At 39.6% G+C, this 27,963-nt stretch overlaps 1 protein-coding gene across 3 annotated transcripts; it reads right to left on the bottom strand.

Moving 5' to 3' along the window:
* Positions 1-117: 117 nt before the first annotated feature.
* hip1rb (huntingtin interacting protein 1 related b) lies at positions 118-27,748 on the bottom strand. Of its 3 annotated transcripts, none has more exons than XM_047382419.1 (32): positions 26,884-27,730; positions 16,523-16,586; positions 14,376-14,518; positions 14,124-14,180; positions 13,954-14,034; positions 13,803-13,879; positions 13,616-13,677; positions 12,221-12,361; positions 12,076-12,133; positions 11,401-11,476; positions 11,070-11,231; positions 10,929-10,981; positions 10,766-10,838; positions 9,368-9,551; positions 9,194-9,282; positions 8,981-9,097; positions 8,801-8,902; positions 8,446-8,640; positions 6,771-6,918; positions 6,546-6,632; positions 6,346-6,453; positions 6,035-6,171; positions 4,459-4,569; positions 4,298-4,356; positions 4,127-4,157; positions 3,925-3,987; positions 3,699-3,799; positions 3,496-3,601; positions 1,805-1,928; positions 1,667-1,728; positions 1,190-1,429; positions 118-1,101 (listed from the first exon to the last, which is right to left on the bottom strand). In XM_047382419.1, exons 1-32 carry the CDS (start codon positions 26,962-26,964, stop codon positions 1,093-1,095), a joined length of 3,201 nt encoding a protein of 1,066 aa, XP_047238375.1. In that variant the 5' UTR covers positions 26,965-27,730; the 3' UTR covers positions 118-1,092. The 3 variants fall into 3 exon arrangements, 2 of the variants coding, with proteins under 2 accessions (XP_047238375.1, XP_047238374.1); XM_047382418.1 differs by having other exon boundaries at positions 10,929-10,984; positions 26,884-27,720; XR_007040783.1 differs by lacking the exons at positions 118-1,101; positions 1,190-1,429; positions 1,667-1,728 and having other exon boundaries at positions 3,701-3,799; positions 10,929-10,984; positions 26,884-27,748.
* Between the last annotated feature and the right edge of the window lie 215 nt (positions 27,749-27,963).

The following is a 27,963-nucleotide window of genomic DNA, read 5'->3' as shown; positions in this document are numbered from 1 at the left end:
TGGGTTACCATTTGTATAATGTAATTTTGTAATACAGCAACACAAAACGTTAATCAATCATTTATTGTTTATTTGTGTGACATTTACACTTCTTACAAGGAAAAAAAAACACCTGTATCTTTGCTAAAATATATATTAATAGATCTGAGAGTAAAAATACATTTTAAAGAGGTGAGGACAGAAAAACAAAGATACATTTTAAGACCCTGTTGGAAAACGCTCCCAGGCTTAAAGAGAAGCCTTAAAGTTGCATGTCAACTAACCCTAAATTTATATATGCAGCCTACAAGAAGCGTTTGATAATTAAAGACACCTACATGTGTGCAAGCTTTAGGTCCAGCTATGCTTTGACATAGTATCTCCATTCTCCTCTTAAAGGGACATTCGTGAGATAAGAGTAGTGTAAGTAGCTGTCTCCTGTACAGACTGTATATATTTACAAGCAATATTTACCTAATCTGTGAAGTATTACACAAGGCGTCTGATACAGTCTTGTTCAGTTAAGGAAAAAATGCAAATGTGCACGTAAAGGCAAAGCTAGAGGTATATCAGACTTCTGCAACATAAACACACTAAGCGATTTCCCAGTCTCCATTTAACCCCCATAACAACATAAATAACAACACAGAAGAGAGTATAGTGAGAAAACAATGTCATCCAAGAGTGTGCAATAAGGCTGCCATAAACATGATTAAATCTGACTGTTCATCTACAAGATATGTTGCTAAGATTGTGCTCTAGATTGAAGTTTACATTAAAAAAAATGAGCAGTAGTTTTAATTTTTAAATTGTTAGTCATACAGAAAAAAAAAAAATGCCTAAAATAAAACGTTCTTAATATTAAACATTAAAAATATAAGGAAAAACAGGAATAAACACAGCATTCCTTAAAAGGCATTATGAGTAAAAAAAAGAAAGATTTTGGCAAACAAGGAATGAAAAGAAGAATAAAAGTAAAGGAAAATGATGAGAAGAAAGTTGACGCTGGATTGTCAGTATGCAACCAAAAAGAGCTGCATATTTACAAAAAGGCTGTCTGTCTCTTCACTTAATCCGGTCATCCTGCAGTGGAGCATTTCTCTGCATCTGCATTTACTTGAACTGCAACGTGAAAAAGAAGAAATGTTTTATCACAAGTGATTTTCTTTTTTCTTATGTTCGACATGTTCTTGTTTTCAGTGACTCTTACCGAAGGTTTAGATGCTATGTTGGGTTTTTGAGAGAGTGTGGGTTTCCTCCCAAGGGGAGGCTTGCTGAGTTTCGGGGACATGCTGAGAGGAGGCGCAGGCTGGAGCGGTGATGGGGTGTCACCGTTCCGCTCAGGAACCTGCTCTGGAGGAACTCCAGCCAGGTTGTAGTGTTTTTTCCTGAGCTCACCCAAACGCATACGCTCGTTCTCCAGCTGAGTTTCCAGTTCCAGTACTTTCACCTGAGGATATAACGGTGATATATAAGGTGTTTTTTATGACTAATGTTTGATACACTTCTTTATCTTTTTCTTAATATAAAAATCTGTTTCAAAGCTTTTCGTGGCTAATTTTATTACTGATTGTGCTGGTTCATGGTTCAAATATGGCATTAAAGCTACTAGCCAGACGCTTCTGTTAATAAAGGCCGTCTTTGATGTAGTTTGTAGAACAACGTCATGATAAGCAGCACAACCTACCTGTGACTCCATTTCCTCTTTCTTCAACTTGATGAGAGACATCCCAGAGAAGTCCATAGGATCTGTTTGTTTAAAGCACAAAACGTGTTAGAGATTAAAGTTTCTGTTGATCTTCTACACAAATAAATCTGCACCCACCTTTGTCCTCCAGGTTTCCCTGGCCCGTCTTTGTTGAGGCCACCACATTAGCTGCCATCTCATTGACTTGACGAGAGGCCTGCTGGAGAACGCCCAGCCTCTTACTGTTGCGGTCAGCCTTAACCTGGGGCCATAAGAGGACATCAGAGTGATTAGAACAGGTTTAGGGAAACCACTTGAATTTTTCTGCTTCAGACCCAGAAAACGCATCATGTCTGATATCTGGGAACCTGTCATTTTGCAGATTAATTGTTTCCAGAAACTCTTTCCAACTCCTCTATCCTGTTATGTTGGAATCAGATGTTTGACTTTTTAATCTTTGTCTCTCATACAGTTGAAATCCAAGCTTACATTAAAACATTTTGTAGACTTTTCTTCTCTGCTATTGTCAAAGCCCTGTTTAGATGTGAGTTCATCACCCAAATAATTTTTATCAGAACATTTGATCAGACTGTCATCCTTGGAGGAATTAGACAACCTTCAGCTAAAAACAACCTCGAGTTTTCCTTTTCAACATCAATCCAATGAACCAGCTGGCAGGCGGATTATTTGTTGAGCTTAGAACTTTGAATTTAAGAAGAAATCTGTTCAAAGGTAACAATCAGGCATTTCTTTTAAAGAAGTTCAATAGTTTCTTTTTCCCGATGCCATCAAGGATGCCCAATCAGATTTAGCTGAATTATATTCAAGGTTTTTTGCTGTTCTACCATTTAGAAAAGATCAAATCAATCTAGAATAAATAAGTGGAAAAAATAAAATGTAAAGTTTTTATTTTTTTTCCACCACTTTATTTTTTTTTTACTTGACTCCAAGTATACCTCTATGAGCCAAGTGACATAACTAATCAGTAGTTAATTAACCGTTTATCAGTAAATCTCCAGCCGGTACCATTTTACAATATGTTTACCCAATAAATAACAATAGTAAAAACCCAACAAAAAGCACAGATAGCTTGAGCGGGGAATCAACAGTCAGACCACAGAGGCAACTGCAGGGGTTGTTTATGAGAAGATACTATTTATCAGGTAAGAAAGTGCTTATTTTTAATGACAACTGGCTGTAGCCACATTTGTTTCTTACGTGCCTGATTAAAATGAAGGAGAAAATTAACTGTATATGGACTTAAACAGTTTGAATGCCATCATAGTGTCAGCGGCATGACGTTTGGTGGCTTTGTTACTGCAGTGCAGTTAAAAAGTCACGAGTGAAACATGGACTAACTTGTGGGAGAAATGTTAGACTTGCACAGCCACTGCATTGTGGGTCAGAACTGGAGCAGAAGTGACTATATCAATATGAATGCTGTCATTCCTGCAAAGTTTGCTGCATCAAATTTGAGTTCTTGACACAGATGGTTGTTCACCACTGTTGTAGAAGGGCTCACCACAAAGAAAGGGCAGGTTTGTTAGTTCTCCAAGCTACTATAACATTTCTCCCACCTTCCCCCTCCTCATTGAATGAATAATCATAAATATCTTCACTTTATGAACTCAAATGTAAGCTGGAGACTTTGCCATCACTACATTTGTCTTGGCTCGCCAACAAGACGAGTTATGCACTGATGGTTGATTCCAGCAAACATAACCTCATCAGTCTTTATTGTTAACCACTTTTCTAAGGATGGTCTTATTGTGAAGTGGTACCCTTCCACCATTTTAAAACATAAATGTTTTAACATGTTAGATGATTACCTTTGAAGCAGCGACCAGCTGTGCTGTACTCGCAGCGATCTCATGCGAGCATACTATCAGTTCCTCATATTTACCCGTGTGCAGCACGACCTTATCAGCAGACTCTCTATAATTAGAACCATGAAAATTACAACTCTTCAGTCACTTTTCTGCTTGAAGAATTTAAAATAAGCAGCAAAGCAACAAGGTAAACAGGAACCCACACCAACTCCGTGGCTCCCCATCCCACAGCCTTGGCAGCAGAGATGAGTCCCTCGGTCCAGCGAGAGTTTCTGGCGTAGAACTCCCTAATGCTTGCTGCACCCTTAAAGAGCAACACATTGGTACATTTAGAGGAGCTTTCTGAATGGAACAACACAACCTGTATCTGTATTTAGAGATAAATAAGCTGTCTAATTTGAGTTGGGAGTTTAGAAAACAGTGACTCACCCTCCCACTATCAACAATCTCCTTCTGCAAGTCTGTGGACGCTATGACCAGCATGCGGATGGCCTGAAGGAGAGTGGGTGTGAAAATGAGCAAGAAACACAACCCACATATGTTCACAGGGATTGTGATGAACGAAAAGACACACTATGCTAGTCAGTCTATGACAGCTTTGGAAACTGGTTAAAAGAGGAAAAACTCCTACCTTCATCAGATCTGTGCAGCTGTTGAGGATTCTGGAAAAGACAGATGTTAAAAGTAGGATTTAATAAAAGTATTTAAAGAGAACATACTGACAAGAACACCATCATGAAGAACTAATGCGTGGGTGTTACAGATTAGTTTTGAATTGATTTAGATAAAAAAAAGAACGAACCTTTGATTGACCTCCAGTTTTACTCCTGATGTGTCTTTTCGTGCCTGATTCATCACTTCCTAAATTGAAATCCATACAGGACAATTATTATCTACAGTCAAAACATTATATCTTAAAATAAGTCTTTTGATCAGGGCATACTAAAGTACACCATCACTTACATCAATCCTGCGTACAGCCAGCTCAATAGCTGCTGATGTTGCTGCCATTTCCTTATCCACCAGATCCCCCAGCTCTTCCTGACGAATGTCCGTTCCTTTCGGCCGCAGCTCCTAAATAGAAAATGCATTAAAAACTATTGCAGCCCGGATTTAGGTGGAAAAAGAAAAGACTTAAAAGCATATTACAAAAAGCACCAATGAAAAGGGTAAAAGAAAAACAGAAGTGTCAAAAGTGATTCTTCAGGTCTCACACAGCAACATTAGAAAGCATTGAGATGCCATCTCTCAGACTTCATTTAGAGTTGATCAGGGAAACATGGTGATGGCATCCCCAGTTAAAGATGTGTGAAAGCCATACATTAATCCAATCATTTACTGTAGTAGCATTATATCCCAGAACATTTCCTAACATGGGTAATGTTTACATGGTATTGTTGCCCCAACTAAATGATCTTAAACTAAAAGGTTAGATTTGTCTACATTTTTCAAGGTTTTCAGAGAATATACTACTGACAATATGAAGAGATGAATCTATTTCTGAGCTGCAGTACCAATATAACCACAGATACTTTTTATACTAGGGCTGTGCGGTAGGGCAAAAATATCATCACAATTTATTTTAACAGTAAGGCCAAAAATTAATTTTACCCATAATTTCCCAATGTAATAAAGTATTTAGCCAAAAATAGCAATTTGATCATATCAATTTCAATCCATTTTGTACAATTTTGCCAACTTGTGTCAAAACCATTTGGAATACTTCAATACTTCAAGTTCCACCAGATGGTTTAGCCAGACTGAAAAACTAGAGAATTAAAAAAGGTAAACATCAGACAACACCACTCAATTACAATGTACTCTTACTACAAACATCTAAGTTTACAAAGCTAAAGTAAAAAAAAAAAAAAAGAGGACAATAATACGGTTCCATCTTACTCAAGAGTACTGAACACCAACAGATAAAATCTCCCTGACGGGCGATGCAATAATCCTCACTGCTCTCGCCGATCATAGGCATGCTTTAATCCTTCATGACTGAACATGGTCATATCGCTACCGCTAGAATGAACCCAGCTCACACTCACAGAACAGCTGTATCTATGCTGAAAAAACACACAGGTGGACTCCAATGACCAATTAAGGGGGACTCTTAATTGGTCATTAATTTCTGTGGTATCAGAGTATAAGGAGGCTGAATAATGGCATGCCACACTTTTCAGATTTTTATTAGTAAAAAACACGTTTCTGTGTTGGGTGCATCACATAAAAAGCCAATAAAACATGGAATTTTGTTGTTGTTTTTTTTTACTGTAAAAGAGTAATTTTGAGCAAATTAAATGAAAGTTCCACCATGATAGCAAACATGGGGCATGGTGTACTAACATTAAAATAAGGTATTGATCTTAGATGCAGTGTTCATGTATATAAATATCTGCTCCAGCAGTCACAATTGGAAAAACAATCTAAAACTGTATTATCCTAAGCACCCTAATTCTGTTTTGTAAGGTTCACACTGTGAAGGCCAAGAGTCTGTGATGCACAACATCTCTGTATAAATCCTGCTGTTTCTCCTCACCTGACCCAGGTACAGGATTTTCTGCACGATCATTTGAACAGAAGCCGGATCAGCCCTCTGCAGGGTGTTCTTTGATTTCAGCTCCTTTAGGTACTGGAGACTCTGAGTGGCACAGCCTCTGCAGTTCTCGGTCAATCCTGCAGGGCAAAGATAAACTGTCAGCAACATTTCTGCCAGGCTTGTTCAGTGCTTCTGCAGGCACAAGCATGTAATGGAGGAAGTGTGTTTTGGTTTTGTAAAGTCAATAAATGCTGTAGGAAGTATATCCAGTGGTTGAAAATAGGAAAACTGTTTCCAAGAAAGTTCCTTACGATCTGCTTGGTCAGTGGGTGCCATGTGTGCCGTAGCGCTGCCATTAACAATCGTGTCCGCAGCCAAGTGGGAGAACTGGGTCAGAGACCTCAGGAGCCCGCCAGCATCTGGTTACAAGAGCATAAATTAAGGGAACAGATGGTTACATTAGATAACCTTACAAACCACCCACAGTGCGTCATAAAGTGCAGGAACTCACCCTCCATGTTCCGCAGATAATCTGCATGCCCCCTTTTCATTTTGTCGATGGAGCTCAGCGTGGCCTCTGCCCGATTTATGAGATAATCTGTGTAGGGAATGAAATTTTAAAAAATCAAACGTCTTTATACATGCATTGCTGTATGTGAAGAACAAGTAAGAATGTATAATCCCAGATATAGCTGCTCCTAATTTTAGCACTATGTAGATTTAGCGGGAACCCAACCTGGAGAGCTGGTGCAGCGTATGTGCAAAGGATCATCCAGCTTGGCAACAGCATCTTGGATGATGTTCTCAGCTTCTGCTATGGTGCCTTGAAGCAGAGCAAACTGCTCCTCCAAAAGCTTCTTCTTCATCTGCTCTTCGACACTAGTCTACACATAAGAGCACAAAAAAAAAAAACAACACAAATATAAAAACGATGTTTATGTACATTATGCATGCATCAGGATAACTCATCCAGCCCATCAGCAACACATCTGTCTTAGTAAAGAATTTAAATATCGAGTAAATAAATGAATCTGTCAATAGGTCTGAATAGTCACTGTAGCGGTTTTGCATGTTGCAGTGAGTAATCTGCAGTGTTGCCCACACAGTCACTCGTGTCGGGCCTCCTTTTGAATCTCTGCTGAGCAAAGCTTCCGAACTGACCAGCCGAAACAACGGCAGCTGCTGCTTCTGATAAGATTGTTGTGAAAATAGCAAACCAGCCTGATTAAGGTGGAGCTCATCATCAGATGAATCAGCAAAATACTAGTAAATATGCATACAGCGGGCCAGCAATTATAAGAAGGGCTTGATTGTGGTGTTGCCAAAAAAAAAAATGTTGACAGATTTTTAAAACGGTGTATAAAACAATTTTAATAAGCCATATTTATTGATACTCCTTTCACAGTGTTTTTTATCTTTTCATAGCTGTCCATCTCATTTCTGATCACAAGCAAACTGCTTGGTCAAATGGAATTGAAATGTGCCAGACGTATAAAAAATGTTGGGCTTTAATCTAGACTGACGCACTGATAATGGCTTGGCTCGGATCACCTTCAGAGGCGGTCTGGAACTCTTGGATCTGCATTAGTTTAGCAGAATGAATGCAATGCTTCATATAGGGACCACCCACTGCTATGACTACTCTCAAGTAACAGTCGTTACCTGAACAACACTACATTGCATGAAGAGAACCAATAAAATTAAACACTGCTATTAAAACAGTTGTCTGCAGAAATATTGTTAAGACAGGATTTTTAGGGGACTAAAAAATGCACAGCAGAGTGCATTACCAGGAGCTTCTGAAACTTTTGTCTATAGTGCAGGAATGTGCCGATCAAACGTTTTTGACCCCAGTACCAATAGGGTCACTTCAGAATAGGAATGTGCAAGGAAATTTAAATATTAATCTTAGAAGAAATAAAATAAATGGTATCTTTATAAACGAAACTAAGGCAACAATGTTTCAGTATTACAGTCGCCAATGGTGTTCTGGATGGTACAGTAATAGTTTTTATTGACAGCAACAGATATTTTGTCCCAACAGGAGTTTCTGCAGAGCAGCCTTTGATTTTTAAAGATATATCTGACTCACCACATACAGCTACAGTCTTCAATAAACTTATGTCTGACGTCTATTGTGAAAGTAATTTAAATAAATTTCTTTTTGAGTCATTTTCTACTGACTGTTATATATACACTCCGACTATTGACTTTACATTTAAAAAGATGAATTATGGATGATCCGTTTTCATGAGGTTCTTGTAAACTCGACCTGAGGGAAAATCATAGTTCCCATTAATTTAACCTGTGACAGGGCATGTATTTATTTCACATTAACGATGATCCCCTGTGCTTTTTATTCAGTTGCTTAGTTTAAAATGTAACTGTGGGGTCCCTGCATTATGGCTGACCTTCTCCCTTAGCTTGCCCTGCAGCTCTCCCAGCTCCCTGCTGCTCCTCTCCCGTTCCTGCCGAAGCGACGACTGCTGCAGCTGCGCCTCCTGCCGCAAAGATGACAGCTCCGCCTCCTTCTCTCTCACAGATCGCATCAGACGCTCCTTCTCCGCCTGCAGAGCCGTCATATTGCTGTTCATTTCCAATGAGGTCTGGCGAGAAAAAAATAGAGGAGGATGAAAAAAGCCATATGAGGCAGAGGGCCGTGAGCGAAGGAAGGAAAAATTCATCAAGAAAAGCCTTGCGCCTCGCCAGCAGAATTGATGATAACTGAATGGAGCTGATTTCGCAGGACATCTGCAGGACTCTCACCATCTCGCTGCTTTGTAGAGTCGAATTAACCCGCTTCACCTCTGCCATCTTCTCTTCCAGATCTCTCTTCAGTCGCTCCATCTCAAATTTCTGCTCCTCCATCTGCAGATACACCACTGTTAAATACAATTACAGACACACACACATTCATTGTGATCAAAGTTAAAACATAACACCAACCTTCATATCAGAATCCTGTTTGACCCGTTCCACCTCAAAGCTCAACTGCTGCTTGGTCCTCTCCACTTCCTCTTGAGTCTGCTGGGTGGCTGACAGCATCCTAACAGTGTCTGCGCTCTGTTAGCACATTAACACATTTAGCGTTTTAATACAAGGCCGGGTGGAGACAGGTAATTGAAAGCAAACATCTCTGAGCTGGTCTGGAGTCTGTACCTTGCGGAGCAGTTCAGCATGGCTGGCCACCAGCTCTGTGTGTTTCTCTTTCAGTTTATTGTATCGCTGCTCAGTGGCTTGTGCCTTTCCTTCACAGACAGAGAGGGTCAGATTGAAATATCTTGCCCGTGCTTGCAGCAGTAGCTAAACATGTGTTTTATAAAAACATCTTACTCTCTGCCTCAATGAAGGTGCTCTGTAAGCTCTCATGCTCTGCATTTCGGTGGCGGGTTGCCGCCAGCTCCATGCGTAACTGCTCGTTTTCCACGAGTGCATGTTGTTTGTGCACGCGCTGATCTTCCAGCTCTGCCTCCAAACTGTTGATTTGGGACTTGAGCTGTGTGACGTAGCGTTGAGCCTTTAGGTCCAAAAACGAGAAACAGAGTTTAGAATAACTATTATAAGTACAAATTAACAGCCATGCAAAGGTATTCACATCCCCTGGGCACACCCTGGACATTTTGTCACCTTCTCTCACAGATTCTCAATTGGGTTTAGGTCTGGACTTTGACTGGGCTATTGAATCACATGAATATGCTTTCATCTAAACCATTACATCAGCTATGGCTCAATGTTTTGAGTTGCTGACTTGCCAGAAGGTGAATCTCCACCCCAGTCTGAAGTCGTTTGCATAATCCAACAATTTTTCTTCCCAGATTGACCCGTGTTTAGCTCCATCCATCTTCCCATCAACTCTGATTTGTTTCTCTGTCCCAGCCAAAAATAAGAATTCCCACAGCATGATGCAGCCGCCACAATATTTTCATGTGTTCTTGGGGATGTGCACTGTTAGTTACCATAACACATAACAGTTTGCATGTAGGCCATATGTTCAACTTTGGTCTCAGACCAGAGAACTCTCCACATGCTTGCTGTGTCTAGATGGCTTGCCGACAGATTCACCAGAGCTATAGATTTCAGCAGATACTGTAGGCCTTTTGACTGCTTCTTTAAAGCCCTCCTTGTCTGTCCTGTCAGTTAAGGTGGATGGCCATGTCTTTGTACGGTTGCAGTTGTGCCATTCTCTTTCCATTTTCAGATGATGTGTTGAACAGAGCACTGTGAGATGTTTAAAGATTGAGATATTGTTTTCTTAGCCTCACTCTACTTTAAACGTCTTCACAACTTTATCCCTGATAGGCCTGTTGTGTTCCTTTGTCACCATGATAATGATTTCTCATTAGGGAAAGAAGAAGCGGGACTGAATACAATTCATGCCACACTTTTCAGGTGGTTTATTTGTAAAAAATATAACAAAATCTCCTCCAAACAACTATTGAAGTGTGTGGTTGTTCCGTAACAAAATGTGGAGATGTCCAGGGGTGTGAATACTTTTGCAAGGCACTGTAAAATAAACAGAGCCAATTCCTAAAAAAGTGAGGCACGTAGACTTTGGTCATCTGACATTCAGAGTCTACTCGCCACATTCCTCATGTCAGGAATGGCATTTGGCATTTGCATCCAGCAAAACACATAATCCAGATTCCTTTGCACATAGAAAATCATGGCTTTTTTCAGTCGCACACAGAAAAATAATGACACTGAAGCATTAAGGTACTCAACAATCCTGACCTCTGTTTTCACTTTCTCCAATTCAGTTCTTAGCAGCTCAAGTTCTGACTTCAGGCTGTCAATCTGAAGATCCCTGCCAGACAGAAACCTCCAACAGTCACAGTGTGCTAGTACTGAAAAACCTTATAATCAGTTCAACAATTAAAAAGGTCAACTGGCTCACCTCTCATCGAAGCCTCCATTTGGAGGTCCAAATGCCTGATCAAAAATGTCCACCTGCTGAATACAAACAGGAATACCAGAATGTTTAGACACCAGGTAACACACTGTACACATCTATAAACCTGTGACCAGTGAGACAAACCTGCGGCTGAGACTGCATGCTGGATGTCGGGGTATGGCTGACCTCGATGAGTGGCTCTGGTTCATCGTCATCATCGTCTTGTTGGTCATCATTATCAGGGATAACAACCACCAGCTTCACATGTTTGGCCAGCGCTGCTGCATGCAGGAAGTTAGGTGGAGACTGGAAGAAAAGCACACATCCAACATTGCTTGATCAAATGTCTGCAAACTGTAGTTTAAGTGATGATCTTGTAGGCAGCACAGAACCACTCTGGGATTTTTAATTAAGTCGGTAACACCCAAAATGGGGCTGTGACTCAGCAGCAGTGAAGTCATTTTTCCTCCCTTACATCAGGCAGCCTGGGAATCTGGATCAGCCTCTTAAAATACACCATCTCTCGGGCTCTATTGAAGAAGTTCTTCAGGCTGTGCAAACAAAAACAATGCACAAAATACTGCACATTACACACAGTCTTATCCATCAGCAGTTCCACTTCTAGTCAGCTTTCTATTCGTTGCATGGGGTAAACAACATCACAGATTCAGATAGTACCAAATCTGCACAATCTGATCATATGTAGAACACTATTCCTATCATGCCAAATGGGATTTGGCATGATAGGATATTTTTTTATTTTTCCAGATTTAGTCACAGTACAACCTCACCATGTGTTTTATTGGGTTTTTATGTGACAAACCAACACAATATTGTGCATTATTGTGAGGTGGAAGGAAAATAATACATGTTTTACAGACAGATTCTGAGCACAATAACCTGCACTGGAATTTATTAAGGGGTATCAGACTAAAGGGTGCTAAATACAAATACACGCCCGAGTTTTAAAATTTTAATTTGTGAACAAATTTTTTTTAAACTATGTCTTATTCTTCTTCAACTTTACAATTATGCTCAGCTGTGTTGAGCAAAATTGTAGCTATGGTTTAAAGTGCCGTGGTAACAGGGCAGAGCAGGTTTATCCTGTAGACGCCCGTTGATAGACAGAAACCTTGATGCATTCACTGACCTGTTGAACTGCTCACGGAAACGGTCACGGTGTCCTTGTAGGGTATCAGCAGGCAGACCTGAAATTATAATGCATTTTATTTTTTTTTTTTTACACATACAGAATAAATTGCAGTGACTTCCCTGAAGGCAGTAGGTGTTCTTACAGGCATGCAGCTTGAACAGCAGCTTCACGCTAAAGTGGTAGAGCTGGCTGCAGTCCTGGACAACCTGGATGAGCGGAGCCAGGCGACACTGGCCCGATGTGAGGCTGGTGACGGCCATGGATGCGTTCAGCTGGCGCAACACTGTAGGAGAAAACAAAGACAGACCACAATTAGGCATCAGTCATGTCAACAGTCAGTTATTGATCATGTTGTACCCATTGGATTTAAGTTTAAATATTTGAGTTCAGGATTTGAAGCACGGTTTGAAAACTGGACTATAAAAAATCTTACATCAATACTTTTAGTAATTAAATAATTTCATAATTAATTATTAAAATATGTAAGTGATTAAATACAATTATATGGATAGTGAAATGTTTTATAAATAAAAAACTCTCAGTGGTCAAACATTTCACATTCTCACAGCATAAATGCATATTTATATTACTAATGGGTTAAATGTTACATTTGATCATATAATTCATATTTATATAAAGCAGCTTTTAGCTGATTTTTGGATGGTGAACTGCATATTAAATTGTTAAAAATTAAATGTTAATAAACATTAAAAGACTGAAAGATAAATGTTAGATGTTCATGTGGTAATTTAAGCCTAAAGCACAGGTGTCCTAACCTACAGCGATGCAGGCTTAGAAGTAACCGAGATGTTGTGGATTTGAGGAGAAAACGTTTATTTAAGTCGTAAGAGACTTGAGACTTGATTTGGAAAAATTACTTGTGATCAAATCTCTGTACTAAATTCAAAATTAAATATAAAAATCTTTAAACATTAATTAATTAAACAATCGGCTTAATTAAACATATCTACCTAAAGATGTTTTTAATTGTTGTTTTATTGAATTTTGGCGTGCCAAATGATGGTGGCTGCTTGTGTTGCATTTAACCCGTGACAACATCTCTCTGCACATATACTCAGCTCAGATGATAACGTTTGAACCATGGAAACACTTCTTAGAGTTTTTTTTAATCCATATGATATTGCAAGCAGAGTTGCAAAATTTGTTTCTGGTGTTGTGACACTGGACCTCCACCCTCCAGGCCTGGGAGGAGCATGTCATTACTGCTAAACAGGAGGAAATCACTTTAATGAGCCCCGATTACTGGCATTTCCTCTATGGTGAAACAATAAACACAAGTAAAGAGGAGTTTAAAATAAACTGAGTCCCTCAACACTTTGCATCCAGTTGTTCCCTGTCTATGTGAAGACATACCAACCATCAGCTTCTTACAGTAATGCTTCCTAAAGTATTATTCGTGCACAAATAGATCAGGTGTAATGGCAGCAGTCCTCGGCCGCAGCTCAGGTTTCTCCTGCCTGAGAAAGCAGTACAGAAAGAAAAAAAAAAAAAAGGTAGGAGGAGTTTTTGTTTTCACCTGTCTCGGCCAGCTTCAGCTCTCCATCCATGTAATCGAACACCTCTACTGTGAGCTGGAACCTGCAGGACAGAAGTTGATACATTTGTCACACAGAAAGAAGGCCCCACCAATGCACAACGAAGCTCCGGCACTGAAAGATGAGGGGGGTTAACTTTCATCAGATGTTAACCATTTTGAAACTCACACATTATTAATGTCCGTCCCCGCAGTGCGTTCCAGAACCTCATCCTTCACCTCCAGGTTTGGTGGGATTTCCATATGCTGCGCAGATGTAAACCTTGAGGTTCAGCCAGAGCTTTGTTGCATTACGCATGTGTAAAAGAGGGTGTACGTACCTTTACATGAAACTCCATCTTTGTGCAGTGCAGCTTGGTATACAGACTCACTAGCTGTCCATATTTGTCATGGAGGTGGCTCTGGAAACAAAACGAGGGGGAAATAAAAATGAAATTAGGAAAAACTTTAAAAACAATAAAATTGAATTAAAAAAGATGCTGGGACTCACCCATAGTTTCCCAACTTCAGCTAGAGTACCGTGATGTCGCATGCAGTCTTGAAGGACCTGCAGAGGTAAAATAAACAGCTTAACTAATATTGTGTGGAGCATCAATCCCATTCACTGAGAGATATAAGCTTGGATTTTATTCTCTACAAAGTTTTGTGTTTTTAGAAGAGTCAAATGCAACTTGCAAGCGCTTTAATCACACGGTTTGCCTTTGTCGGTTTACAGTCTGGTAAGTGGAGCTGGTTGCCTTACGTTGTGGTGGCCATCTCGCAGGATTTTGTGCAGTACATGGCAGAACTTCCAGCACAAGATAGAGCTGCTGCCCAGAGGAAAACCCTGTGCGTACGACCAGAAGGTGTAAGCTCCCTTCTCCCTGTGTGTCCCCAAGATGATTCCTGTTTATGTTGTTAAGGAAAAAACAAACTGCCACACAACTGTTTTGATTTAAAAGATAATTTCACATTTTTTGTATGTTTGCATGATATTTAACACATCTATTAATCAGGACACACTATGAAGAGGACATTTTGAACCTCTGCTATTCTACATGAACATTTTCTTATTTCTGGCACTTTTGGGTATTAGACAAAGCTATACATTATACAGTCCTCCTACCAAAAACAGTTTTCCTATTTGCACACTGTTAAAAAACTGTGAAATCTGCTGCTTCATTACAATGTGCTGAAAGGATTGTGTTGGCATCACCAAAAATAACTGTCTTGACATCTGACCTGTGAGGCTCAGAAGAGAAAACACTGCAGCAACTCTGCCATGTAGTGGTAGCCTATGTTGCATGTTTGGTGAAGAGAGGATCATGGTATGGGGCCGTTTTATAAGAGTTGGACTCCTGAAAATAACTCAATTCTTCAGTACAATAAAACGTTTGGACAATTTTGTGGGAGCAGTTTAGGAATGGCTCCTTCCTGTGCCAACATGACTGCACAACAATGCACAAGGCAAGGTCCATAAAGAAATGGATAAGAGAATATGACGTGCAAGAACCTGACTGGCCTGCACAGAATCCAGACCTCAACCTGATAGAACACCTTTAGGATAAAGTAGAGTGAAGATTGGTCAGGGCTTTCCATCCAACATCATTGACTGACCTCACAAATAGGCTTCTAGAAGAATGGTAAAAATATCATTTAAACACACTCATAAACCTTCTGGAAAGTCTTCTCAGCAACATCAAACATCAGATTAATTCTTATGTATTAAAAATGGGATGTTACTCAAGTTCATAAGGGCGTGTAAAGGCAGGTGACACAATACCTTTGGCACTAAAATTCAATTAAAGCCTCACAAAGCTAATACTGCTCTAAAATAAACTTTCTCTTTATCCAACAGACTACTTCAGAACAATTAGGATAATTGTACCACTAAACAGCAAACAATAATTGAACTCAGTCATACTGTATATCAAAATGCTTTGATGTTTACAAATGTTCTCATGGAACCAAAAGTGTAAAAAATTTTCAAATAGCAGAAATAATATTTCCAACCATACTGTCAATTTTTTGAGTTTGCAAACAATTTTCTTATCACAATTGTTTTCCAATAACAACAAACAATATGAAAGTTGCCCATCTGTACTTCAAGGTGAACTGCATTACCTTAACTGGGCACTTGCAAACTATCACAATTTTTTAGTTTCCAACTACAAAACCAGGAGCTTATGCTGCATTTGTTTAGTATTCTGAGGTCAATTTTCCAAAGATCCAAATCAATTGAATTTCTTCCTGAAGTTATGATTCTCTAAACAGAACAAAAGTACCTATCCAATATTGTTGCTGCGCGTATAAAATGTAGGTTAAGTTGCAGAGCAACTGTTTATTTGCACTTTTGATAGTTTCTTTTGTGTTTAAATGCATAAAATAGAAAGAGAAAATACTGTTTTTGGCTTATAGCACAAACAGTATTTAGTCTAGTAATTGACTTCAAGAATCAGATCCCACTGGTATTATAACTTACAACTAAGAACACGGTCAGCTTAGGTGTGGTGTCAATCTCAGATCCGAGTTCTGATTTCTGAGACAAATCGAATCCAGAAGGTTGGGATGGGTATCACAAGAGGTCAAGAATTACTTTCCAAGCATCAGTACATTGCATTGGTACCAATAACACCTATGACAAATTACAGACTTGTTTCCAAATTTGAGACTGCACTGACTGTGGTCTGAACAAGTGTTAAACCTGAACAACACTGCTGGTGCTGCTATTAGAGACATTTGAATATATATATATAAAAAATAAAAAAAAACATGTTTGAGAGAAGAGCACAGATCAAATCAGAGAAAACCCAGAAGACGGCACTTTCTATGGAACTTTATATGCTTTCTAATCATGTTGTCCTTTTTAAAACAATGAAGTTTATAAAAATGAAACCATTTTAAGGATACGTCGTGCATGTTTCTCCTTCACAGGCGTCTCTGTGTTGTTTATGGCTTTGCTGATGCTGCTGAGCTGAAAGGAGAAGAGTTAAATTAGTTGAGATTTCTGCATCTTTAGTCTTCATAAACATGTCACATTGGATGTTGTTTATTTATATTTTGCCTCACCTGAACGTGTTCAGGTTTTTTGGTGAGCTCAAATGGCATTTAAAAACCTAAAGGGCCGGATGACGTAACTTACAGTACATAATATGCACTGACAAGCACTAAATGTTTAACCTTATTGTGTCTAATTGATTGGAAATGCTTTTTAAAAGACCAAGCTATGAACAAACAAGTTCTGACAAATAAAAAACAATAATCCAGACAAAGATCTAAAAATAGCTTGAGGAAGAGGAGGAAGTAAAATTTTGTTCCTGCTGATTTAATCAGCTATCTTAGGCTGACATCAAGTTGACCACAGCCACAGGCAGAAACAGTTAGCAACACAAAGACAGCACATTCAGGTCCCCATCTGTGAAACTTAAAGGATTCTGTGTTGAATATTCAATGGTAACTCCTGTTAAAGACGACAAATCCTACTGCAGCAGGCGGCATCTGTAAGAGACTCGACATCACTGCAAGACTGGAGATGCGGTTCTGCAACTTGTCCAGCAGGTAAAACAAGTACGGCTGGGAAACAAATAGGGGGGAGGAACAGGAACACCTCAGGATCTGTATATCTTCTGGATTTAAATACAACCTGGGGTACAGAACAACCACAGCTACAGAAACTGAGAATGAACCGCAGTGCATTCATTTGCCTATTTAAGCCATGAGCACCTTCATCTCAGAGCTGGGGACTTAACTAAAGGCCTTTGTTCTAAACACACATTATAAATCACCCTTAAGTTTGATGTTTTAATTTTTTAGAAGCAATCCTTTAAAAAAAAAAAACACACAGGGTTAGTAAACCCTCTTAAAAAAAAACATATATAGTTTTCGTTCAATATAATGAAAAAAACAAAACACAAGCTTACTCAGCTGCTGTATCACGGTGACATGTTTACAGCATCTTGTTACTGAAAATATTGCGCATTAGAAAAGGAAACAAAATATAGACAAAATGTGACACAAAGGATAAGAATCAACAGAGAGGAGAGTATGTAAACAGAACAGCTACAGCTTTAAGAAATAAGGAATAATGAATAACTATTGGAATATTCCAATATGTGAACTAAATGTATTTAATACATTTATTTTTCCACCGCACTGGTATTCTAAATAAATCAGACTCTAAAAAGGCAAAATAGCCATTTCAGATAAAAATCGAGTAGGGGTGGTATTGTTCTCTTTCAGGTTCACACAAGAGATTTAAATCATCAACACAACTTCCTCCATCATAATCATAAGTATCGGCTCCAGGTTTCCATCAAGACATTTTAAAGTTCTCTGTATTTTCTGTCTGTGATTATACGTCAGCCTTACCGCTCATTTGCTGTGCATCTGCAATTTGCGCAGCAAATTTTTTGAAAGTCGTTGACAGTGACATTCACTACAAAAGACAGACTGAATTGGCTGCTGGAGCTCGCCATCTCTCTATGTTATATAATGCACACTGATGTGGGTTGTGTTGTGGGGAAAAGCAGAGCAAAGAGCAAATGAAACACTACTCAATAAAAATAATGACATGTCAATCAAAGCACTTTTCAAAGTTTATGATGCAGTGAAAGACTACTTTTTAAATTTTGCCACCAAAGTTATCTGAAACTGCATTGTAATATGTTACAAAAAATTGAGTCACATCAAACAATAAAAATGCTATAAAATGCTAAACATTAGCCTAACACTAGCATGCTGAGCAACTTAGCAAGTTGCTCAGCATGAAAACGTGGTCAGCAGGAGATTATCAAAGACTGTAGTGGAGTCAGATGTTTCTTTAGAACAAAAGGCTCCTTTTTTGACTGATATCAAAGAAAAAGAAATTTTGACATCCCTACAAAATAAATTTTCTGCACTACAATGAGAACCCAAACATCACAATTTTTTTTTTTTGGTCTAACTCTTAAATGCTGCTGGTTTGGAAACCCTTATCTTTGCAAACCATGACCTCAGTGGTAGAGGCCTTAATTCAACAAGTCTATAAAAGCCTTTTAATGCATTAGATACTTGGGAGTCACCACTCAAATCCATGTACACATAACCATCAGAGCATTAATAGTCAGACAAGAGTTAAGAGAGGGGTTCCACTTTGGGCAAAACAAGACGTATCTGTTTATAAGCGACTCCCCCCCTGCCCTTTTCTGACTCAAATGAACTGCATGCCCCTCGTTTACACTGGGCAAGCGAAGAGAGCTAGTGTGGACGTTTGTGTGACAATGAGGGGTTTGTTGGGGGAGGAAGGCCGACAGCCGGGGAAGAAGATTGGGTTGGATAGGGGGACGCGCTCTGGCACACAGAGCCTGGCACAGAGGCCTCAACAGATGGCTGCTGAGCAGCAAGGCTGCAGGGAAACTCTCAGACTACATTCAGGATGGCTCTCAGGAAAAAAAAAAGTGAGAACGGAGAGAGGGAAAAAGCACATCAAGTGTGAGTAAGGAGCTGGAAACGGACCGAATATACTGTACAATTAGGAGAATAAAATCAGCATATTTTAAATAGTTTAAGCTAAATTCTTGTGCCATATTAATTAGAACATAATGTTACCAGAAACATTATAAATTCTGATAGAGCAGAAATTTTTGGTATTTAGGTAGTTGTAATAACAGAACTTCAGGATTATTTATCAAATGTATACATGCATGAGATTTTTCCAGCTGATACAAATGTCTGGTTTTCCTTGAGGTCTAACGTATTTAAATCTAACATATTAGGAAGAGAATAAAATGAGCTGCAGGGTCTTTTTTCAAGGTAATAATTTAAAACCCAACTGATAATAAGTTGGTATTTCTATGTATGAATCAAAGCATAGATCCCCAGGCTTTATGTAATTTTTAATTAACAAGTGCACCAAAGTGAATGATATTGGGTGATGAGTTTGTAGAACAAAAATGGTGGGACGTCTTAGTTTGGATGCAATTAATAAAGAGAAAAAAATAAAAGCTGATCTTTCAGGATTTAATCCGCCGATCACAAATTAGGAGTTGCAGATGCTGATACTGTAGACTGTGCAATGCTCACACACTTAGGTTTGCATCTCGTTTAAATGATAGAAAATCGCCCTCTGACTGGCGGAGAGAAGTGAGAGAGAGGGACAGCCTGGATAAATCCAAAGCCCGCCATAAGGTCCAATGCCAGCTAGCATTAGTGGAGTAACACATACATACACACACACACACTTTTGCACTCAAGCACTGTAAGCTTCTTTAATGCAAGGCGTGTCTCCTTACCGGGTCGTCTAAGTTTTTCAGCAGCATCTCCATAAGTATTGTTTTGAAAGACAGAGTGGTGAAGTCAAAGCAAAAATACTTCACCTTCACTGCTTCTCTCTGAACATAATGCCCTGAGGTGAAGGCACTCACTGCAGGACTTTATCTGCTTAATTCAACAGTCAGCTGCAAGGGATCTGCCTGACAAGGTCACCGACTTTAACAGCTATAAGCTCAGGTGAAGGAATGCACCACTAGACTGGGTGGTGCATCAGAAAGAGGAAGGATAGTTAATAAAGGATAGGCACTGAACAATTAGATGTTTATGAAGCTAATTCCTGTGAACCTGGAAATATAATCCAAAGGATCTGAAGTCTTTTTTAGGTTTCTTCATTAACTTCTGTTGTGTTGTTTCTCTCTCTTTAAGAGCTGAATCATGCCTCCCTTCTCTGACTGAAGTGGTTCAACTTCTCCCACATTAACAAAAGGCAATAAATCTGCCCAGTGGCCTACAAAGGATGTCTTGTTCTTCTCATATCTGTTTAACAGTCCTAACTGAAAGGTCCCTGCACTGTATGTTGCAGTGGAAACTGTATTAACGCCATTAAAATGCCCCTGTCAGCACATTCATCACACATGGTTAATTTCTTATGGCAATAACTAAATAATAAATAGAACCCATGCATATTGGAACCTTTAATATGTACACCCTAAAAGGACAACGTATAAAACTGTATCTTCATCAGACTTCAACTCAGTATACAAAAATGCCTATTCGTAATTAAACTGGATCTGTATTGGGGACAGAGAGTGAAAAAAATGTATTGAAGATTTGCTTAAAATGTTCAACTAGACATAAACTGATCCGGTCAATTTAAGATCTGCACTTTTTAGAAAGCTTTGACCTGGTGATACCAATTTTACTTTCTCTTTAAGAACTGTGATTTTAAAAAAGCTGTAAAAACAGCATTTAAAATATCTTTAGTAATATCTTTACCAGCTTTCCTGGAGTGAGCAGTCATTTTTTACATTAGTAGATATGTCATCATGCCCCATGAGTGAGCAGTCGCTGGAAAACAGGGTTTCACTATTATATTATAACAAAGTCAAAATTATTAAGGAAGTGATATTTTAAACCATATTTAGCAGCTAGACTTACAGCTTCACCTTAACTTTGAGATTTACAAATGGCTGCAAACATTTCCAAATTTAGTGCCTTCCATTAACAAACAGAGGTTGGAAGCTTGATTGGATAAAACAGAGCTTTTTTCCTGTACTCCATTCAGCCGTCCTGTTTGCTGAAAGTAATGCTCTCTCTCACTCTATTGGAGCCTGAATGAACCACAGACATGTCTCAACATGCCATTGAATATTCAGATCCCTTTAAAATAGCTTCTTACATCTTTTGACTGCAGTTTCAAACAGCTCAGTCCAAAAACAGCCAAATTTTAGCTTTCTTCTCTCAATAACAATAAACCGAAGAGTGTCAAAACCTAGTGCATTTACCGTTTGCCTTGCTGTCGTGGCACGCTGTGTGGTGGGGGCAGGATGCGGCGGGGGTGATTGGAGCAAGGCAGTGTGTGGAGCTTGCGCTGTGTGGGTGTGGCTCCATTGGCTTTTCGGGGATAAAGCTCACCTGTAGGGGTGTGCCCCTGTGCTGTGGAGAGGGGATTCATGGTGTTTGGGTATGGTGGCATGTGTTTGATATCTGTGTCCTGGTTGGGGGTGGCCATGTGTGAAAATTCATGTTGGGGTTCATTGGGGGTGGGGGGCTCATGGGGTTAGGATCGGAATTCATTGGGGGGTTGGTTGGGACTATTTCATCCTGTGGCGGCTCTGGTTGGCGGGCTAGTTCGGACCACGTAGATCCCTCTTTTGTACATGGCCCCCTCTCCGGATGAGGGTGGGGGTTATTGGGGACTGGGGTCGGTGCGAGGGGTCAGGGTCCAGGTCCGGGTCGCTCAGGTTCAGGCACCAGCCCAGGCTAGCCAAGCCCAGGTTCAGGTGCTGAGGCGGTCTGCCTGTCTCCACCCCCGGGGAAGGGGACCACCACCTGGGTCCGCGGGCTGGTTGCCCCTATGGGGTATCGGGACCTGGGAGTATAGAGTATATATGGGGAGTGTGAGTGAGTGTATGACGTCCATTGTTGTTTGTCTTTACATGGGTGCGTGGGTGTGAGTGTTTTTATGTGTACGCATGAGGGTGGGAATGTGTGATTGTGACTATGTGTGCCTGTTTTTTGTGTCAGATTGGGTCTTGGTCTGCTACCTCTCCTGGATTGGTTTAGGCCCCCCATCAAATGAGGGGCCTATTTCCTCCCAGCCACACTACCTGCTGGGGATCGGTGTGTAAATGGAGAAACCTTGTATACACAAGCCCGCTCACACTCAGACCCACAGGTGTTTAGATTTAGGTGTTAACAGATACAGAAATGTTCTATATTAAGCCACATTTACCACTAAATACATCTTGCATTCATAAGTACTGTGCACCTTTTGGTAAAAAAGCTGTTGATATGAACGTTTCTGCAGGTGTAGAAGCAAGTCAGGTGTTCTCTTCATCGTTCTTTCTTTCCTCCATTCTTTTCTCCTTCTCTCCCATTTTCCCTTCCCCACCTCTCTGTCTTTCGTGTTTCTTATTTTTTTTCCTTTTCATTTCTGTCTCTGTGTCCGTAACAATTGAAATAATCTGAAAGCAGTTTCTAATAAATTTTATTTTCTAAATATCAAGCAGAGCTTTAAAGTTTAGCTGTATTGCTCCACTTGTGAAAGTAAATCTGTTGGGCTTTTTCTTGGCCCTCAGGCAACAATAGTGAACGCTACTCTGCGGCACAGGACAAAAATAAATAAATAAAACTATTTCACACCGACAATGCTTTCAGGATGAACACAAAAAAAAAACAAGACTGCAGATTTTTTTCCAATAACACATGTATTGGAAATTATAATCAGAGGTTGATGAATGCTGACAGGAAGGCTCAGCACAAAAATCTGCGTGCTTTACTAACCACTGTGCACTTCATTCAGTGTTAACTCCAACTCAGTGGCTATGTTTACCTTGTAGGACTCCCATCCCCCCTCCTTCTCATTCACATGGGTGATTGCTCAGGCAACAGGAGTGAGGAAAGGCAAACACTACAGCACAGATACACAAACACAAGCAAGACTCTGTGAGAGACGGTTCACCTTGGTACTCAGGTCAAAATGTAACATCAGTACAGTCTGGAGTTTTTAAATATTTGTTTGCTTCAATAGAGAGTAACCTGATAAGTGATTAAGTCAGGATGTTACATAATTGCTTCATTTTCCTGTTTCTAGAAATATATATATAGTCAGGAATCAGTGACAATTAAACTACAGTATCAACCATTTAACAGTATCTGCTGTTATAACTATATTAAAAGTTGCATGGACAACATTGAAGTTCAATAATCACCAATTTCATTTTTAGATTTAAAGAAATTGGTGGACATTTCTTAGAGCAAATATCATATCTTCCATTAAGGAATAGTGTAGCTGTAATTTCTGTTTTAACACCACATGAAGTAAGTTTAGCAGCAATACACCAGTCTGAGGTTTCACAGTAGTTTAACCATTTCAGAAAATGGGCATATTTGTAATTCATACATGATTAATTGAGGCACATTAGTGTTTCTATACAGAAAAAAAATCTCTGACTCAATTGAATGGAAACAATATTTCAAACATGATGTTCTTAAATCACATCCCCCCCTTTTAACCAAAAAACAGCTCTGTGACTACTTCAGTTGGCAACTTGGATGAGTAAATAAATCAATAAATATTTAATAATCTTGCATAGTAGTTAGATTTTCACCTGTTCCACCTGTGTTTCTTAAAAGCTGGAGACCAATTTGCAACAAGGCTACACCAGTCTTGCTATGAATGTGAAAAGGGTTATTGTGTGATCCATAGGTATACAGGAACCACACAACAAAACTTCCTCCATTGTTTGCATGCTTCTAGCTGCATCCCTTCTCCAACACATCTGAATAAAACAAAAGACTTGCTACCAGGCCTCTGCAGAGCTGAATGACCTGCTGATAAAGGGGATTCAGTCATTTGATTCAGATGTGATGAAGAAGCGGTGGATCTAAAGGTTGTTCTCAAGGACTGGAGCTGAGCAACGCTAAAGCAACAAATCCAGCAAACCAAATCATGCGTTGTGTGGCTAAAACAGTAAAGGAGATTATTGACTGGATGCACAATTCATGTATAGATGGAACCTGAAACACAGAGGCTTGTAAAAGTATTCAACCCCCCATTAACGTTTTCCAATTTTATCACATTTCAACCACAAACTTAATTATAATTTTGTGGATGTTAGGTCACACACCAACTCAAGTTAGTGCATAACTGTGAAGTGGAAGGAGGATGATACATGGCTTCAAATGAATAGTGTGATGTGCATTGGTATTCCGCCCATATGATTCAGTAAATGGCAGAACAATCTTTCCCTGCACTTACAGCAGTAAGTCTTCAGTGGTATAACTCTACCAGCTTCACACATCTTTAATGTTTACCCATTTTTCTTTATAAAATAGCTTAAACTCAGTCAGCTTTAATGGACAGCGTCTGTAAAGTCATTTTTGAAGTCTTGCCACAGATTGTAAATTTCGCTTTAGGTCTAGACTTTGACTGGGTCGTTTCAAAATATGAATATGCTTTGATCTAAAACAACCCATTGTAGTTCTGGTTCTGTATCTAGGGTTGGTCTCCTGCTGGAAGGTGAACCTCCACCCCTATCTCACACCTCTGCATTTATTTAGCTCCATCCATCTCACCATGAACCTGCTTCCCCATGCTCCTGCTGAAGAAAAGTATTGTTTTAGCATGATGAAGCCACCACCATGTTTCACTGTGGGGATGATATGTTTAAGGTGATGTGAGGGGTCAGCTTTCTGTCACTCAAAAGGCTCAATTTGGTTTCTTCTGACTAGATGAGCTTCTTACACATGTTCACTGTCTCCCCTACATGGCTCAATGCCTTTATGATGCTGTTTGTTCACCAGTGTTTTATAGGAGTCTTCTGAGGACTTGACAGAGCAGTTATAATAATAAGGTAAACTTTCACACATGTGGACACTATTTATGAGCTTAGTGTTTGAATTCATGGCAATTTATAGTTGTAAAGAGAAGACGTTTAGGAGGTACAAATACACAGCAGATCCAATGCAAAGAAGCCTCAAAATGCAAGCCAATGAGTGATTGCATCAAGAATTTTCTTAGGTTAAAATACTATTTTAAAAGTGCAGCATTTTTTTCAGAAAGTCTTACATTTTACCCATGAGTCATTAGGGAGAATTTTTACATTTTAGTTTTAGACCAATAGGGATGTCACAACCAGAATATTTTGGTTAAGGGTTAATTCTTCCACTGATCAGGGTGGTTTGAAATTTATCTTCTGGCTTTTTCTGTTTATGATACATCACTGTACATTTTAGAGCAGAGATTATCATAATTTTTGTCAGCTACCCGTTTAATGAAAATATTGTCAACAAATAATAAAATAATTCAGCTGAATAAAAAGTGTTAAGGGCCGTAACCAAAGAAGAACAACAAGGGGGGGGGGGGGGGGGGGGAGCAAAGCACCAGTTGAAAACAGTTTAAACAAGCTTTTGTTATCGTACAATAAAAAAAAAACAACAGAAGCTCTAACGATAAAAATCCAACCTCACTCAGCTGCAATGGTTGCAGTCAGGTAAAGGCGACAAGCAGATAAATACTCCTCATCCATCTGTGTAACAGGTTTCAAGCACTTTCACAAACTACATCATTGACGCACAACAGACCAGCAATAGTCAAACGTATTGTAAGACTAATGGCTCTAATCCGTTTCGTACTGCTTCATTTTCAAAAAACTAAAATGGTGATGCACATTTGATCAGTTTATATTTATTTCCAGAGGCCTGCCTTCCTGAAGTCTAAAATGCCAAGGCTCCTCATCTCTGCATGTGCTTCATATGCAAATAAAACATTGACAGGAATGTACGTTGGCTAAGCAAAGGCTCAGGCTATTTCAGAAACAAAAATATTGGAGGATCTGAACCACCGGGGAGCTGCTCCACAGCTTGTTTTGTTACTGATCATCTGACTCATCTGAATCTCATGTTTCTCTCTCACACTGGGGAGTAAGTTATACTGTAGCTCCCAGTATGGCTTACTGGTCAAAGAATCCGACCATTAAAGCTGGAGCCCCAACTAAATACACCTATTTTAAGAGGAATATCAGGATAAACTGTTTGCATTGACCTATTGAAGTGTTAAAGCTAAGAAGGAGGCTGTAAAAAAGAAAGAGTAAGAATGAAATGTTTTCAATGAAGGAAAAGGTGGTTGGACAGGAAGGACTGGATTCAGAGAGGAATGGGTGCCGTGACTACACATAGCTGCGACTGACTTTTAGTCTCTGATTTGAGGACAAAATTAAAGAAATTTCACAGAAGAGAACTCTGCAGATATTATCCAATAAAAAGCTATTTTACAAAGTTTAATCCAAATCTTGAACTACATGCACATTATTGAAATAGGTACTCTCCTATCATAAATTTATTTAGCTATAAATAGTATGCATATAGGACTGACTGGGAGTGTGAGAAAAGTTATTGAAGTGATCAATGCCTCCCCCTGGCCCCCATTAGTGCCGCCACTGCACATTATTCACTTTTCTACTACAGCAAGCACCTTAAGGATAAATCCAGCTCTGAAAACGGAATGACTACATCTACAAATTATAAAAGTAATAATTTAGATATAATACTAATCAGACAAGCAAACAGGATTAATTTATGGTGAATTAGCTTTGAATGGAAGTAGGTCCGTGATGAATCTGTAAGGCCTTTAGGACACCTGATTTTCTCATTAAAGCTTTAATTTCTGAATTAATTCGTTGGCTGTAAATGTGGCCTATGCGTCAAACCCCGCAGCAGGCCTTTAAAAATTCCCGCATTTTTCCACTCCAAGGCTGGGGTTAATCCGTCCACTCCCCGTGTCCGTGTACGATATTTACCTGCTGCTTGTCAAAGTGCGCTTTCTCAGCTCCGAGGTGATGCTCGGTCCTACTGCTCTTCACCCGCGTATGAATGTTCATCCTTCAGCCCGCAAAAAGAAGCTTTCACCGAGAACAAGTGCCGTCTTTCCGCTGCTGTCCGAACCGTCCAGAGGAGCTCAAAGTGCGGGGGTTTCCTCTCCTGTCCGCTGAGAGCTTCAGGGACATCTCCGAGCTGCGGCTCTCTGTACTGCTGATGCGACGCGGCTGTAGGAAGCAGGAAAAGCAAACGCAATGGTGCGTTTTGCATTACGTGGAGGGATCCACCCACAAAAAGTGGGGAGGAAATCACCACCACCATCATCATGTCTTCCAGCTAGCAAATCCACCTACAGGAGACAGGTTGTTTTTTCTGGCTGCCCTGAGCAGGGTACTTTAATCCATTTGTGTTGGTTATTTTGTTCTCTTATGTGTGGCTCCCTCATCCGTATTCATAGAAGCCATGTCCGATTAATCAAAATGCACCAGGAATATTATTGCGTGATTCTGCTTTAATCCTGAGATTGCATCTGGGTAAAAAAAAAAAAAAAAAAAAAAAGAAAAGATCTACGAGTGATGACATAAACAAGGAAATAAGAATGAGATAAATGAATCAGATGACGTGCCTGAATTGACATGACACTTTCCATGGCGCATGTCACTTGTGGTTTTGTTTGAAAGGGAACTAAGGCCTTTTTTGGATCATAAAATAGTGGAGCCTTGGCCTAGCCCAGAAATGCTTACATTTGCATATAGTGAATTCTCAATTAGAATCATATTGCCTCATTAAGGGCCAGCAAAATATGATTTAGGTGTAGACTTTGAAAAGGTCATTCTAACAAATAAATATGCCTTGATCTAAACCATGCCCTTGGCTGCCACCTGGCTTTATGTTTAAGGTTGTTTTCCTGCTTGAAGGTGAAACCCCATTCTCAGTTCTTCTGCAGCCTATAAACAGGCTGTCTTCCTTGATTCTGCTCTATTCATCTTCAGATCAAGTCTGACCAGGTTTCCTGTCTGTGCTGAAGAAAACAGTCTCCATAGCATGATGCTGCCACCACC

Source organism: Girardinichthys multiradiatus, chromosome 12 (assembly GCF_021462225.1).
Source record: "Girardinichthys multiradiatus isolate DD_20200921_A chromosome 12, DD_fGirMul_XY1, whole genome shotgun sequence".
Taxonomy (NCBI): domain Eukaryota; kingdom Metazoa; phylum Chordata; class Actinopteri; order Cyprinodontiformes; family Goodeidae; genus Girardinichthys; species Girardinichthys multiradiatus.
This window is presented reverse-complemented; position numbering and strand designations above follow the sequence as displayed.

Coding starts and splice junctions, on each gene's coding strand:
- hip1rb (XM_047382418.1), bottom strand. CDS start 26,964: ATGAACATTCATACGCGGGTGAAGAGCAGTAGGACCGAGCATCACCTC. Junction 9,552..10,765: donor TGGAGAAAGTGAAAACAGAG/GTCAGGATTGTT, acceptor TTGGACCTAAAG/GCTCAACGCTACGTCACACA. Junction 1,729..1,804: donor GGGAAACCTGGAGGACAAAG/GTGGGTGCAGAT, acceptor TTAAACAAACAG/ATCCTATGGACTTCTCTGGG.